General features: G+C 53.4%; 3 protein-coding genes across 3 annotated transcripts; 1 reads left to right on the top strand and 2 right to left on the bottom strand.

Annotated features, from left to right (window-relative positions):
• Window positions 1-76: 76 nt before the first annotated feature.
• BO94DRAFT_113351 (HECT-type E3 ubiquitin transferase UFD4) lies at window positions 77-5242 on the bottom strand. The gene is made up of 3 exons (XM_025605521.1): window positions 4475-5242; window positions 326-4421; window positions 77-271 (listed from the first exon to the last, which is right to left on the bottom strand). Exons 1-3 carry the CDS (start codon window positions 5051-5053, stop codon window positions 117-119), a joined length of 4830 nt encoding a protein of 1609 aa, XP_025466193.1. The 5' UTR covers window positions 5054-5242; the 3' UTR covers window positions 77-116.
• A 2861-nt stretch (window positions 5243-8103) lies between these two features.
• BO94DRAFT_519247 (non-ribosomal peptide synthetase) lies at window positions 8104-11327 on the bottom strand. Its single transcript, XM_025610063.1, has one exon. The coding sequence runs from the start codon at window positions 11227-11229 to the stop codon at window positions 8188-8190; it is 3042 nt and encodes a 1013-aa protein (XP_025466192.1). The 5' UTR covers window positions 11230-11327; the 3' UTR covers window positions 8104-8187.
• Window positions 11328-12441: 1114 nt separating this feature from the next.
• Window positions 12442-13430, top strand: BO94DRAFT_468636 (nicotinamide/nicotinic acid mononucleotide adenylyltransferase; the record flags this gene model as incomplete). Its single annotated transcript, XM_025608264.1, has 3 exons — window positions 12442-12740; window positions 12824-13097; window positions 13158-13430. 3 exons carry the CDS (start codon window positions 12442-12444, stop codon window positions 13428-13430), a joined length of 846 nt encoding a protein of 281 aa, XP_025466191.1.
• Between the last annotated feature and the right edge of the window lie 226 nt (window positions 13431-13656).

Raw genomic sequence — 13656 nt, 5'->3', positions numbered from 1 at the left:
CCGGCGTATACGGCGGCTCGCTGGGGCGGCAGACTACAGTGAAGATGGGAGTGAGACTCTTGAAGCCTGCATTGAAGTAATCCATTAGTATAGTCACAGACAGCCAATTCGGGATACTAACCGCCTATCGGGAGTTTCGGACTGCCAGTAACGAATTGCAAAAAGTCCCGCCGTTGTTGGGCGCTCAATTCACTCATCGTCTGCAGCAGGTTGCGCACACTGCGGCTGTCCATGTTGAAGCCGTGATCGGCCTTGATTGAATCCATCAGTGCTAGCGGCCATTGTTAGCAAATCCAAGATGTGAATACAGGGATGAAGGACTTACTCTCAATGGTCCAGTCCTCCTCAGCCCTACCAAATAGCATGACAAGTTCGTTGGGGGTGAATGTCCGAAGAGCGGAATATGGAAACACCTGTGAGAACCCAGCTCGGAAAGCCTCGACCTGCCGCTGCACGCCACTGCCCAAGGTCATATCAACGACCTGATCGACGTACAAGTCAACATTCTCGATCGTTACCGGGATGTTGGAACCGTTCTTGATTAACTCGATGGCCGGATATCCGGGCAGTGTAAAGTCCAGACTCAGGTCCTCGACCGTGATCCCGCCCACTTCGATTTGCTGTAGGGCTTGGCTCTTCTGGGCTTTCGACAGTGTCCTGTTGTCGTCCACCGCCTTCTTCGCGTTGGCAAACGCCTTCAACAAAAGCAGTGAATTGGCCAAATCCTGATCCACCGCCTTCACAGTGCCAAGTGAGGGGGCAACAGAAGACGAGCTGTTGGCGATTCGGAAGAAGGCCGGGTTGAAGGAGATGTCAATGATCCGGGAGTCTATCATCGACCGAGCAACAAACTTGCCCAGGACCTTGAATAGTTGAAGGTGTTTCTTTCCAGATTCCGAGGCGGCTTGCTCCTCACTAATCGGAGCAGGGAACAGACCTCGCTTGCCAAAGGCATACTCGTCCCCATTGATGCAGTCATTTTCTCGCCAGATCTTGAGTTTCTTTTTCGAAAACTCCTTCGATACGGTCGAGTAGAACTCCAGAGTGGGGCCCAGGCCTGTGCCTACTTCTTCAAAATACTCGACCTCCAACACACTAGGCGAAGAGCCATACAACTCCATCACCTTCATAGCTGAATCGAGGATGCGACTTCTGGAGATTCGCACCTTCTGCCGCTGGAGTCGTCCGAGAATCGGCCGATCATCACGCCGGTGGTCATTGCGACTGTCATCTCCGTTTTGAGAGTTGTGCCATCTCATCATCGCGCGCGAGTAGCCAAATGCAGTCGACTGGAGGAACAGGTGGCGTGTCTCAAAGGGGAAGAGGAAAGGGAAGAAGCGGGCGAGATCTTCGCTCCAGCTAGGAAGGCAGCTGCTGGCCACGATGAGTGGCTCTTCCAGCTGTCGGTTGAGCTTGGCAGTCAATTTGGTGTTGATGAACTGGGCCAAGGGCTCCGGTTTAAGGGCGACCAGCTCTTTGGTCTCCGCAAGGATGTCATCAAGAGTGGAGTTCATCTCGTGTAAGACACGGAGCAACTGCAGAATTGATGCGGTAGTTTGGTCTTGACTGAGCGACGGAGGCATATCGTTGCCGTCGTTATTCTCAACAGATCCGGATGTGCCCTGCGTGAGCGTGGAAGGCTCCGGAGGTGGGGGCCCCGGGGCTCTCCTAAACTTGACTGTATGAACAGACGACCAAACATTCCTTGCGCTAGGGTCAGCAGGTTGACGGTTATGGTGGACAGCGCGGTAAATGGTCGTCTCATTCGTGACCGTTTCGTTGTCTACGCTGAACTCAATATGCCAGTCAGACGGAATCGAGGCCATAGCGGCGGCATAGGAAGAGAATGGACGACCAGCCATTGCCAGGGAACTGCCTCCAGATGGGTTTAACGCGGAACCGGAAGCAGAAGCGGACGACTTGGACGCTGACGTCGACTGCGAGGGGGTAGCCACGCGAGTACCGTCTTCTTTCCGGGCCGTGACCTTGCCTGAAGATGCTACCTCCATGTTGACGGCCGTCGGGTCATGGACATTATCGTCAGAGAGATCATCTTCCAGGTCATCGACAATGGCGTTCAGTTCTTCGTCCTCGCCGTCGTCCTCCGGGTCCTCGTCATCGCTCATTTGCCGTTCATCGGCGCATTCAAGGGGCTCACCCTCGTGCTCGTTTCCGCCTGTGCCTTGTTGCCGACCAGACCGTCTGGACCTGGAGCCGTGATCACGTCCCTCAGCCGGTGACTCATTAGCATCCGGGCCTGCCTCCCCTGGACGGGGGGGTCTGCCGGAAGTTGTCGATGATCGAGGCAGGGAAGCAGCATCACTGCCAGGGAACTCGCCGCCGGCCAGCTGATCCCGGAGACGTGCTGCATTAGCAACTTGAGACAGAATCGTGTCCCGGGTGCGAGATGGTCTCGGCCGATCTGAAAGACTAATTCTAGGGTGGAGGAAGTCATCCAAGGCTTTGAAGGTCGCGATAGCATGAATAGAAACCATGATGTTCCGGTATGTGCGAGGAATATCTGAACCTTCATCTGCCACCAGCTTCAGCCGGAGTTGTTTCCCCAGCATATAAGCGGCATTGCTTCTTGTGTTCTCCAACGAATTATGACTGACGGTAGAGACTTCAAAATGCTCAGTCCTGCTGAGCAGATCCTGCAGCTTGTGAATCAGAACACTGAACGGCGTAGTTGCCGTACTTTGACTCTGTGCCTTTTCGGAGATGGTAGATCCCATGAACGCTTGTAGAAAAGCAGCACGAGCCTCGCGCATGGATGCAGCTAAAGAGCGAATGAGTGATTGACCGTGGATGGGACCGAAAGGGCAGTTACCTTGGAAATCTCCAAAAACATCGAGTAGCACCTTGATGATCCCCGAGTTCAGAAGTTCGGAGCTGGTGATACTCTCCAATGCGTCGCCATCGAAATACGCCGCAAGTTTCTTGAAAAGCGAAAGGCCATCTTCTTCGCCATCGCCTGCATAGAACGCCTCGATGTCTGCTGCAATGGTTTTCAGTTCGTTCAGTGTTTCCAAAGCCTTGTCCCGCATGTCTTTGCCTTGGCTCGACTCATACAGTTCCGCGAAGCCCCGGGCATCGCGGGTTACAAGATCCCTCATGGCATTCTCGATTCTAGTGGAGAGTACGTGACCGGAGAATGATGAGGAACTTCCCGACTCGGACATATCATCGTTGTCGTCGTCATCTTGCTCGTCATAATCATCTGCTCCTTCGCCATCGTCGCCGCCATCGTCTTCTGCGCTACCAGCTGGTTTCGCTTCTACAGAGGTATCTGGAGCGGGTGAGGGATCGCCTGTTGGTTTGCCCTGCTTGTCAGTAGATAGTGGTGCCTCGGCAAGCTTGAAAATCTCCGAAATGACACCTTCACGATGGAACTGATGCCGGTAAACATGTTCCAGACGCTGGAATAGGATTTCTGCGCAACGTAGCGCAGAAGATACTAGAGACGGATGGTCCTTTTGGGAGAGGATAGCAGCCAGAAAAGAGGCATAGGGAACTGTGCGCAGTGCATCCTCGACTAGGCTAGCATCTAGATTGTGCAGCATCTTGAGCTGAGCTGTCAGCACCTTCTGGCGCACTTCTAGATTAACGGTGCTTGAATAGGCATCGGTCAAGGTCGGTAGCAAGATCATGGCAAAGCGCTTCAATTCCACCTTGCAGCCCAGGAGTAATGAGCGTCGTTTCTCCGCGGATTCCTTCGCCTTGGGGGATTTTGGCTCGCGTGCAGCATCACCCTCAATGGGGAAGCCAAGCAACCCGTCCGCTTGAGGAAGATGCCGGCTAGTGGCGCCCGGTAACAGCTCACAGATAACGTTGAGCGTTTCGAAAACCTGCTCCCGGGGGCGATGGATCAACGCCTGCATGACGAGAACACTATCCATCTTGACGGCTGTGTCATCGAGATTTGCCGGCGGTGAAACCCCGGTCAGAATCTGGTAAAGAGTATCAACCACGTCCATCTTCAGCAGTTCCACGGAGAGTCTCGGGCTATCTTTGGATGTGATGGCAAGTACACGGAGGAATTGCGTATGAATGTGCGGGCCAATAAGATTGGTAGTTCCGGGCAAGAGCAGCCGAAGCACAGCCTTTAGCATTGCAGGCTCGATCAGTTCTTCTAGCTTGTCTGGCTTGTGCTTGAAGCTCTCGACAATTCGGGAGACACATAGACAGCCCTGTTCAACAACTTTGGGATCATTGCTAGCGAGAACATTGAGAAGAGTTGGCATAACGTCTCTAACGACTGGAAACGAGTCATGGGGAAGATTGCGACAACAGTTAGCAGCCGTTGTCACGGCCGTACGCTGCGTGCTAGTCGGGAAGAAGTCAAGGTAGGTCAAACAGGCTGTTAAGCCGCCCTCACGCACAATAGAGGCCGGAAAGTCCACTGATATCTTCGCCAAAGTCTGCAATGGCCGGTTAGTTGGCACACCAGGGCGGAAACGGGGAAATAACTTACGCTGAGAGCTTGCTCGGCCAGATCAATAAATTGGATGTCCAGTAGCTTCTGGCACAGGACTGGAACAGCCCCCCCGTAGACCACGTTGGCCACGGAACCTCGCAGAGCCTCCATTAGATTGGCCAAGCAGCGACACGCAAGAAGCATAATCTCTGGGTTCTCTTCACCAAAATCGCTTGGCTGCATCAAGGCGACCAACTCCTTTACATACGGATCTGGGGAGAACTGGCCGGAAAGATTATCCTCATTTGATACAAGTAGTAGGTCAGAGAGCTCCTGCAGAGCAATCAGCTGGATGGACGGGTCATCCTTCATTCTCAGATTGCACAGAATATCTCGCAAGCGCGAAGACATGCCCGACATCATGCCGCTCAGAGCACGGAGGGTGCTTTGAAGTCCCAAGGGACTCCGCGATCCTCCAAACAGACTGTTCTGGAAAAGGTCCCCGTCATCCTCGTCGTCATCATCATCGAGGCCCGAAGGGTTTGTACCCTCATGGCTTTCGCTCGGAGGAGAAGAATCCCGTTCTTCGCTTCGCTCCGGTTCCGGTTCCTCCAATTCCTCTTCCGCCTCCTTCATGATCGCATCGGGGCTGGTTCTGGAAGGGCGCTTTTTTTGCCGAAGAGGCGAAGATTGTGCTGCTGAGGCATTATCTGAGACAAGAGGTCAGTTCAACCCATCCGCGCAGGCGCCACCCCGCGTTCAATTCTTACCTTGAGACACCTTTCCACTTCTGCTGGATTTCCGCCTAGACGCCGGAGGGGAGGCCTGACTCCTTGAGGAATCCTCCGCGGGATGTGATGGACTAGGGATAATAATCAATCAGCCCCGGCTCTTAACTCCTTGTATGCAGACACGGTCTTACCCAGGTTGGGACATAGCTGGACGATTACGGGTACCACGACGAGTGGTAGCAGGTGGCGCCGCCGCTCGGGGAGAAGCTGCGCGTCGCTGTCGTTTAGCCTTTTGGGGAGGGGACGACGGGTTCGACTGTTCCGGGGCGTCTACCGATCGATCACGTCGCGCGGGGGCCTTTCGCTTCCGAGTTGGAGCCGAACCAGCGGCCGCGTTCGTAGGGGAGGGACCAGGGCCGGTAGACGGGTGAGAGTCTGCAGCTACTCTCGCGGCTGAGCGAGTGATTCTGGAGGACATGAGAAAGGGTTCACTTCCAGGATATAGTGGGGGTAGAGGTGCAAAATGGCGTAAGAGCGAGAGAAAGATGGAAACAGAACAACAGCTGGCAGTATGATAAGGGCATTCCCACCCGACTCAAAGACCGAGATGTTCGAGTGATATTCTCAGCCGAGTATACAGCTAGTAGGCAGAGCTCTCGTCTACCGAGGCCTTTGGGCAGGCTCGTGGAGGATAGGTTCTTGATGGGTTATCACGAAAAAGGGGGCAGTGACCATGGATCATGCCAGACACCGAAGAACCACAGGGAATAAACCCGGGGAATATAGGGAAAGTAGATGTGGTATGTACCTAGCGGCAGTGGCGGAAGGTCCAGCGGAGGATGGCTGAGCGGAAGAGTCCTCAAGAGGGTCCTGGCGGTGAGAACTGGGCCTTTGTCTGGCCATATGTCGATTGCTAACGAGAGCTGGATAAGGAGGGCTCGCTCGTCAGTTTACACCGTTAACCCGCCATCCGTTACTCAAGGAAAGGTTGACCAAGAGTGGGCAGAATGGCGAATTGGGTTCCGTCGACGATCCGGGGACGGTTTAGCTGAGGGCCGATCGGGGGTGTGAAGGGGCGCACGCTCAGGGGGTTGGTCTTTTCCGCAAGAATAGATAGAGGTTGTAGGGTGATAATATGTACCAGAAGGAGTAGAGAGGCGTAATATTCGTTGATAAAAACGGGTGGTCGTGAGTTTGAGTGAAATGGAGAATGGTGGTTGAGTTGATGGTGAGGGAGGGAGTTGGGGGGGAAGATGATTGACGTGGTTGGCGGCGGTGACGCCGGCCTGAGGAAGCAAGTCCGGAGAGCGTCAGACAGCCAAAGTGCAGCCTCAACCACTACCGAACGTCCCCGGGCACACCAGGCTGATCTTGCGACCGAGAAGCTCCGTCTAATAAGTCGATAGACCCCTGCAAACAAGTAATCCACCGTCGCAGTCCAGCACATACAATCATTCAGGCGAAAATACCTAATTAGCTTATCTAGTCTACCAGGACCAAACAGTTCCGACCTGGTCCCTATGCGGAGTACTTGGGCCCGTTTCAGTAAATGGTAACTTATCCAAGTGACTCGACTGAAAAAACGCACTCAATAGCTGATACCTTGACTACCTGGCCTGGAATTTAGCTGGGTAATTTCTGAACGATCCGCTAGAATTTGCTCTCGAAATCTCGATTTTCTCCCTTTTGGTCCTGGTTATCGGGCTGAAATGGGCAGATGCATACCGCATCGGGCGTCTCCGTACGGTTCCAACCACGGACTTTGAAGGTTACCATCGTAGTCATACCTTCACATGGGGTTTAAAGATAGATAATACTCCATATCTCTGCTGTGTACGCCAAGGTTTCTTACTGGTACTCTGCGATACTATTTAAAGATTCAATTACTACCAGCAGTACAGCAAACATCATGACCATTAAGCCTACATAGATATATACTGTAGTAAGGCAGGTGAGCACTGGAGTGACTTTCAGCCTTGCGAATCTTCAGTTACTAGTGGCAATAACTCTATTAGACTAGCCAACACACCGGAACCTCACCCTCATAGCATAAAAAGCACTACCTTGTCCATTCAAGAGCGAGGTCTGTGACATTTCATCCCATGCAGATGACTGCATCTGTGCGGGGTTCCGTGAATCTTATCGCGTGCATCAGGTTTGTCACCTGGTCAGATATGCAGATACAAACAGCTAAACTACCTTCCCTTGATAACATTTGTAATCGACCATTAAGAAATATAATAAAATATACTAATCAAGCAATAGCTTTCCTTGGAAGAAAATAATATCTTAAATAAAGTAAACTCACATCCAAAGGTAACATGGTAAATAAAGTAGGACAATTCGCCTTGCTTAGACAGACAGCCCTTGCTCCGCTCCGCTCAGCGGCTTGCACGGAGGACCTGGAGAAGTGGAGACAGAGTTGAACCCGGAAACTTGGATTGATATCAAAATTACGTGGGCTCCTTCATCCTGGCCATGTAGATCTACATGGCTAAAAATGATAGTATAATGCGCGTCCAATACAATGAGAGCCGCACCCTGCGCATACGGAGTAGATACTGAAGAAGTGAGTTGACTGCCGTTCTCGGCCGCTGCCTCGGTTGTCACTTGGATATGCCTATTCCGTGTTGGGTTTAGCGGACAGCGCCATACTTGAGAGGGTACTGCCGTCCGTGGCCGCCTTCTCTGGTCTTTATGCAAAACCGCAGGTGCGTCGCTCACTTCCCTCAAGTCCACCGGCCACGAATCCGTTGACCTCACGGCCCCGAGAATACATGTCTGTTGTAGGTCAGTTAGAAATGGGCAGCTAGAGACGACGGAAGACATCGGTCCTTCCGACAGTCAGACTAAGGTCCGTCACTCAGGGAGTTGAAACCGTTACGATAAGATCTAGGAATGAAGGAATCTTTTTATGATAACTGTCTTGCAAAGGCACATATTCAAAACCATAAGAACTGCGATTCTACGTCGTTGATAAGGATAATATCTCAAGAACAATAGCCAGCACGCTTTCCCCTTCAGACCTGGACGTCCGGTCTAATTGATCCAGCTATCCAGACAACCGTGCATCATTTCCTTCAGATTGGGGTTCGTACCCCATATTTCCGGCTTGGTCTTCAAAGCACGTTTCAGATTATCATTGCGGTACATGGTAGGGTCGCTTTCAATCTGCCAGCGGGTAAGGTTGTCATAAACTTGTTCCTGAAGAAGCGGCATGAATGGAGTCAAGGGATCATCCCGAGCGAAAGTGAAGCGGCTCGTCCACTCATCGTAATCCATGGGCTTCAAAGGAAAGGGGATAATCTTGTTCAGGGTGGCAAAAAGCTCCATAATCGAGACAGACGGGTCCTGATCAGGCGTCACGAGGTTATACCCGTGGCCCAAATTGCCCGGAGTGGCCGCGATGTGGAGAATGGAGGAGATGATGAACTCCAAGGAGACGAAGTCGAATCGGTGTCGCTCCAGAATGGGATAGCTACCCATACGGATGCAACCCTTCATGATACGAGTCACGTAGTCATTGGGGTTGGTGGCGCCGTTCTGGGAATTGCAGAGGACAGCTCCCAGCCGGTATACGGCCACAGGAACCCCGTTCCGACTGGCATTCCAGACAATGTTCTCCGCTACCCATTTGCTTTGGCTGTACCCGATATCATACTCGAGGGCCGAGACACTCCGCTCAAGGTCGCCATCCTCGTAGCTCTCCGCTGTGCCCAGGAACCCTCGAGCGCACCCGTAGACGGCAATGCTGGAGATATGGTGGACCTGTTTCTGCTTGGTCGTGGTGGCCAATCTCAAGATGGCCAGAGTGCCACCCACATTCGTTGGGCGAACAGTGTGATAGGGGACCGTGAAGTTCATGTGCGCACCAACATGGAAGATCACGCCGGCGCGCGCGGCCAAGGAGGCAAAGCCCTTTTCTCCCAGCCCCAGGTTGGCATCAGTCAGGTTGCCGGCAATGGCATTGATTTTCGGATGGGAAATTGCCGACGTGTGTCCGTACTTGGTAAAGGTTGCCTCGAGACGGCCGAGGGCGGCATCGTCGTTCGCAGCCCGGACGAGGCAAATGACTTCGCGGACATGTGGCATCTTGATCAGGGCAGCCAATAGGGCTGATCCGACGAATCCCGCGGCACCAGTGATAAAGACAGACCCATCGGATTGCCAGTCGGTAACGGGTCCAACAAGGGGAAAGATATCCTTCCCCAGCTCAGCATCGCGCACCCAGAGGTCTCTTTCGTTCACTCGGGCGATGGCGCTCCCACCCTCCTGTAGCAGTTGAGTGAAATCGGCCAGTTTTGGGTGCTGATAGGGAAAAGTGGTCGGGATCTTGATGCCAAAGGTCTTGCGAATATCAGAGATCATGGTAGCGACCTGCAAGGAGGTGCCTCCGAGAGCGAAGAAGTCATCTTGAGGCCTGATATTCTTGGAGGGCATGCCCAAAATCGAGGCCCAGATGCCCGCGAGCTGCTCCTCTGGGGTTTGCGGTTGTTGAATTACCGCACTTTCCATGGCCTCAGCGCCGGCGAATCGTTCGAGATAGAGCTTGGTCAGCAGAGTTCGATCTATCTTGCCATTGGCCGTCAGAGGAAGGGTATCGACAAACTCGAGGCGCGGCACCATCAGCTCTGGCCCAAACTTCTTGAATGCCTGGGTCACAGTGGCCTTATCCGTCACCACGCCGGGCTTAGGCACGACATATGCCACGAGAAGAGCACCCAGGTCTAGCTTGGGCGGTTGGACTTTCATGGCCACTGCCTCCAGCAAGAATCCAGTTTGCACAAGGGTCTGCTCAATCACCTCCAGCTCAACCCGATGGCCGGCGATCTTGACCTGATGGTCTTTCCGACCCACAAAGAAAATGGATCCATCGTCCTTGGCCTGAACCAAATCACCTGTACGATAAAAGCCCTTGGGCTCGTTGAACCCAGATTTGAGGGTTACAAACGCCTTGGTGTTGTTGATCTCGTCGTTGAAATAACCAGCCGACAAGCCTGCTCCGCCTACAAACAGTTCTCCGACGGTGTTCTTGCCTGCAGGATTCCCGTTGTCATCCAGGATCAGAAGCTCCACGTTGTGCAACGGTTTGCCGAGCGGAAGTGAGTCCAGGAAGGTATCTGCAATGTTCAGGGTGTGTCTGGTCACCCAGATAGAGGATTCTGTGGGACCGTAGACATGCAGAAATTGCTTTGGGGGACCGTTCTGTAGGATGTGCCGGACGGCCTCCTTGCTGACCACCTCCCCTCCCACCATCAGTGTTCCGACATGGCTGAAGATTGTCAGGATCTGGGCTGACACAGTGGCCATGAGGGCCGCGTTCAGATAGAGATATGCCGGGGTGTATTTCTTGAGGTGCGCCTCAAACATCTCGGCGTCGAGCAACAGTTCTTTCCTGGTGATTACAAGGGTGGCTCCCTGGAGCAGAGCTGCCCAGATTTCTAGAACTGATGCGTCAAAACTGACGTTACTGGCCTGGGCAACTCGGGAGAACGGGAGGATCGGGCAATCTGGATCTGTGGCCAGGTTGATAAGTCCACGAGAGAGGATCTGAACCGCCTTCGGCTTTCCAGTAGTTCCTGAAGTATAGATGACATGGGAGCGTTGATGGGCCCCCGAGGTGATTGGCATCTGCAGCTGATCGGGCACATTAGATGTGCTACTCTGATGGAGATGGACAATCGTCTGATAGTCAGGCAATCGTTCTCGGTGTTCCACATCCACAATGACCCAGGACGCGTTGATTTGAGCCAACCGCTCTCCCAGGTATGTATCAGAGTGGGCCGCATTCAAGAGAACACTGCTGCCTCCAACATAGGCTACTGCCAGCTGAGCAGTAATGTGGTTGATTCCAGGACGCGAGAGAATGCCAACCGGTTCTTCAACCTCGATGCCACGGTGGTAGAGTTCGCTTGCGAGTTGGAGGGCCTTGTCATTCAGCTCCGCATAGGACATGGTATAGTCCCCGTCAATGATGGCGTCTGCGTTGCCCATGAACAAGGCCTTCCTGAAGGCCAACGGACCGATTCCCAGTCCTTGGACATCGCCGTCGCCGGCTAAGCTCGCTAAGCTGGGAGGCATCTTCACCTCCTGGGCACAGCCTCAAGTCTAGTGAAAGGGAAAGATGGGTTCTTGGAATAGAGTAGGAAAGAAGATTGAGGACTCAGTATGCTCTGCTCTAGCTTTCATCCGTAAGAGCGTCGCTGTCTTGATTCTTATACTCCAGTCCTCTCCAGTACCCGTGCACCGGCCATCTCGAACCTGTCATGGTGTCTATTGCCTCAGCTCCTCGAACGACACATGCCAGACATGACCATCTGCTACGCAAGGGAGATAGGAAGAGCATGCCAGTTTGACCGCCACTTCCAAGTTGTTATTTGGTTTAACTTCATCCCAGTATCTCAGCTGGACTCGAAATCAGTCTTGAGATCCGTCATGAACGATTGGTATGGGTTGATATTTCCGTGCGCCATTTCGGCCACCGCGGGCATATTGGCATTCTTTTCCTCTCCAACACCCTTGCTTGGAATGACAGGAGCATCAAGGGGGAAGTCTCAGAGTTTATCGAGTAGAGACATGCCGTAGCCGCCAATCATCACGAACAATCTCCTTGTGTCTGCAGAGTGCAGAGTGCAGAGTGCATACATGGGACTCACATGGCTTGTTCGAGACCGACCCCGATGTGTCCTGCGGGCCAGCCAGCCATTACCTACGCTCGTTGCAACTGCCGTCAGTCATGGTTGCAAGGTCATGTCGAACAAACCACTATGTATACTTGCGTAGGACATGCGATAGAATTATTAGTTGTAGTAGTATAATTCAAAACCAACAAGATACATGAATGAGTCATCCGTCCAAGCACCTAGTCCGTGCCTAGACTAGGCACCCACTCCGCGGACGTCGGCGGGCGCCACGCGGAGAAAGAAAGAAAGAAGCGAGCGATGCGACGCGAGTCGCGATGAGGTGATCAGGCCCCGAGGCTGCGAGGCACACCGAACGTCCGTCTTGGTCCTTTTTTTCCCCGCCCGCCGCCTGGATTCCCCCACGCTGACTAACTCAACTGCGCCCGCATCCATCCTTTCCATCCCCTCCCTCGTCCAGACCATTCCACTTCCTTTCTTCATCTCATCCCCCCGTTCCCGTTTCCCGAAGTCTCTTCCCGCTGTCTCTGTCTCTGTCTTATCGTCCATCCCCCCACCCCCTTGACTCATCCTGGGCCAGACCTGGTCCCTCCCAGCATCTCTCTGACCGTCCCTCCCTGGGACACACCCCACCCTGCCTTCATCTGCAACCATGACCGACGCCATCAGCGACGATGTCCACCGGAGGCCCTCGCCTTTGCCTCCCGCCCCCATGGACGACTACGCCTTCCCCGAGCTTCGCCTGAAGCGCACAATGGATGACCCCGAAAAGACCCCCTTACTGCTGGTGGCTTGTGGCTCCTTCTCGCCCATCACCTACTTGCACCTTCGCATGTTCGAGATGGCGGCCGATTACGTCAAATTTAGCACGGACTTCGAACTGGTCGGGGGTTACCTATCCCCCGTGTCGGACGCCTATCGCAAAGCTGGTTTGGCTAGCGCTGAACACCGGTAAGCACTTCATCGCTATCACGCCCCAGAATCCAATCAACCAATCAAAAGTCATCACATATGCTAACAGCAATGACCATCAGTGTCGCTATGTGCCAGCTCGCTGTGGATCAAACATCTGACTGGCTGATGGTTGATACCTGGGAACCGATGCAGAAAGAGTACCAACCAACCGCCGTTGTGCTGGACCATTTCGATCACGAGATCAACACTGTACGACAGGGCATCGAGGCCGGCAATGGTTCTCGCAAGCCCATCCAGATTGCTCTGCTGGCAGGTGCTGATCTGGTCCACACCATGTCAACCCCCGGCGTCTGGAGCGAAAAGGATCTCGATCACATTCTTGGAAAATACGGTGTATGTACCTACCCCCTACTGATCCAGTCCACGAGCCCCTCTCGCTAATCTGACCCGCAGACCTTTATCGTGGAACGCAGCGGAACCGATATCGACGAAGCGCTCGCAGCCTTGCAGACTTGGAAGAAAAATATCCATGTCATTCAGCAACTGATTCAAAATGACGTCAGCAGCACCAAGATCCGTCTTTTCTTGAGGCGTGACATGAGCGTCCGCTACCTGATACCCGTCCCGGTCATCCATTACATTGAACAACACAGCCTCTACAAGGATGATGGCACAACTGCCACTGACAAGGGCAAGGGCCGACAAGAGCCCGCATCATCGGGTTGAGTCGCCATTCGGAGATTCAACCCTTTTGACTCTGTTGCTACCATACTAAAATCAGAGTCGTCCCGCTTTCCACCATGAGGAACGAAGAGCACAAGCGGGAGAGAGAACCAAGGGGCTGCTAGTGCGACAAGCAGCCAGTCATCTCACTATAGAGATGTCTAATTCGGAACCGCGCGGGTCGTCGCGGCCTGGTGCCACAATCATCCACCCGCTGTATATATCTCTC

This window comes from Aspergillus sclerotioniger (assembly GCF_003184525.1).
Source record: "Aspergillus sclerotioniger CBS 115572 chromosome Unknown BO94scaffold_18, whole genome shotgun sequence".
NCBI classification, from domain to species: domain Eukaryota; kingdom Fungi; phylum Ascomycota; class Eurotiomycetes; order Eurotiales; family Aspergillaceae; genus Aspergillus; species Aspergillus sclerotioniger.
Note: the sequence above shows the minus strand (reverse complement) of the source record. Positions and strands in the feature narration are given on the sequence as shown.